The sequence below is a fragment of the Morone saxatilis genome, unplaced genomic scaffold, assembly GCF_004916995.1.
Source record: "Morone saxatilis isolate NCDOM2014 unplaced genomic scaffold, NCSU_SB_2.0 Contig5, whole genome shotgun sequence".
NCBI classification, from domain to species: Eukaryota; Metazoa; Chordata; class Actinopteri; family Moronidae; genus Morone; species Morone saxatilis.
This window is the reverse complement of record NW_023340095.1, coordinates 618,117-618,473: the sequence shown is the minus strand read 5'-3', so window position 1 is coordinate 618,473 and position 357 is coordinate 618,117. Positions and strand designations below refer to the sequence as shown.

The following is a 357-nucleotide window of genomic DNA, read 5'->3' as shown; positions in this document are numbered from 1 at the left end:
GGTCTGTGCTCTCTGCTGATGTGGATCCAAACTGCAGGTCTGGGATCTTGTCAACTGTGAGACTCCAGTCCTGTAGCGGAGACAGAAACATTTATTTTATTGATCATTTGATTGATTTGATTGATTACTGCAGATAATATATCAGAGACTCTACTGTTGTCATATGGTCTTATTGTCGTAACTGTCCTACTGGGATCTGAACAGTTCTGCCTCATTCTTCAGCCAGTCCCCCCTAGGATCTGGTTTTACCACCACAGGTCTGAAAATAACTGAAGACGATGCTGAACACACTTTATATATTTAACTGTCTGAATATTTAAAATAAAACTTAATGCTGCTGTTTTTATAATCTACGTC

At 39.2% G+C, this 357-nt stretch overlaps 1 protein-coding gene across 1 annotated transcript in view; it reads right to left on the bottom strand.

Moving 5' to 3' along the window:
• ccdc141 (coiled-coil domain containing 141) overlaps nt 1-357 on the bottom strand; it is a 30,074-nt gene that overhangs the window by 19,733 nt on the left and 9,984 nt on the right. The window contains exon 8 of the mRNA XM_035676636.1: nt 1-70. Coding sequence (XP_035532529.1) covers nt 1-70 — 70 coding nt within the window. The remainder of the gene's footprint in view (nt 71-357) is intronic.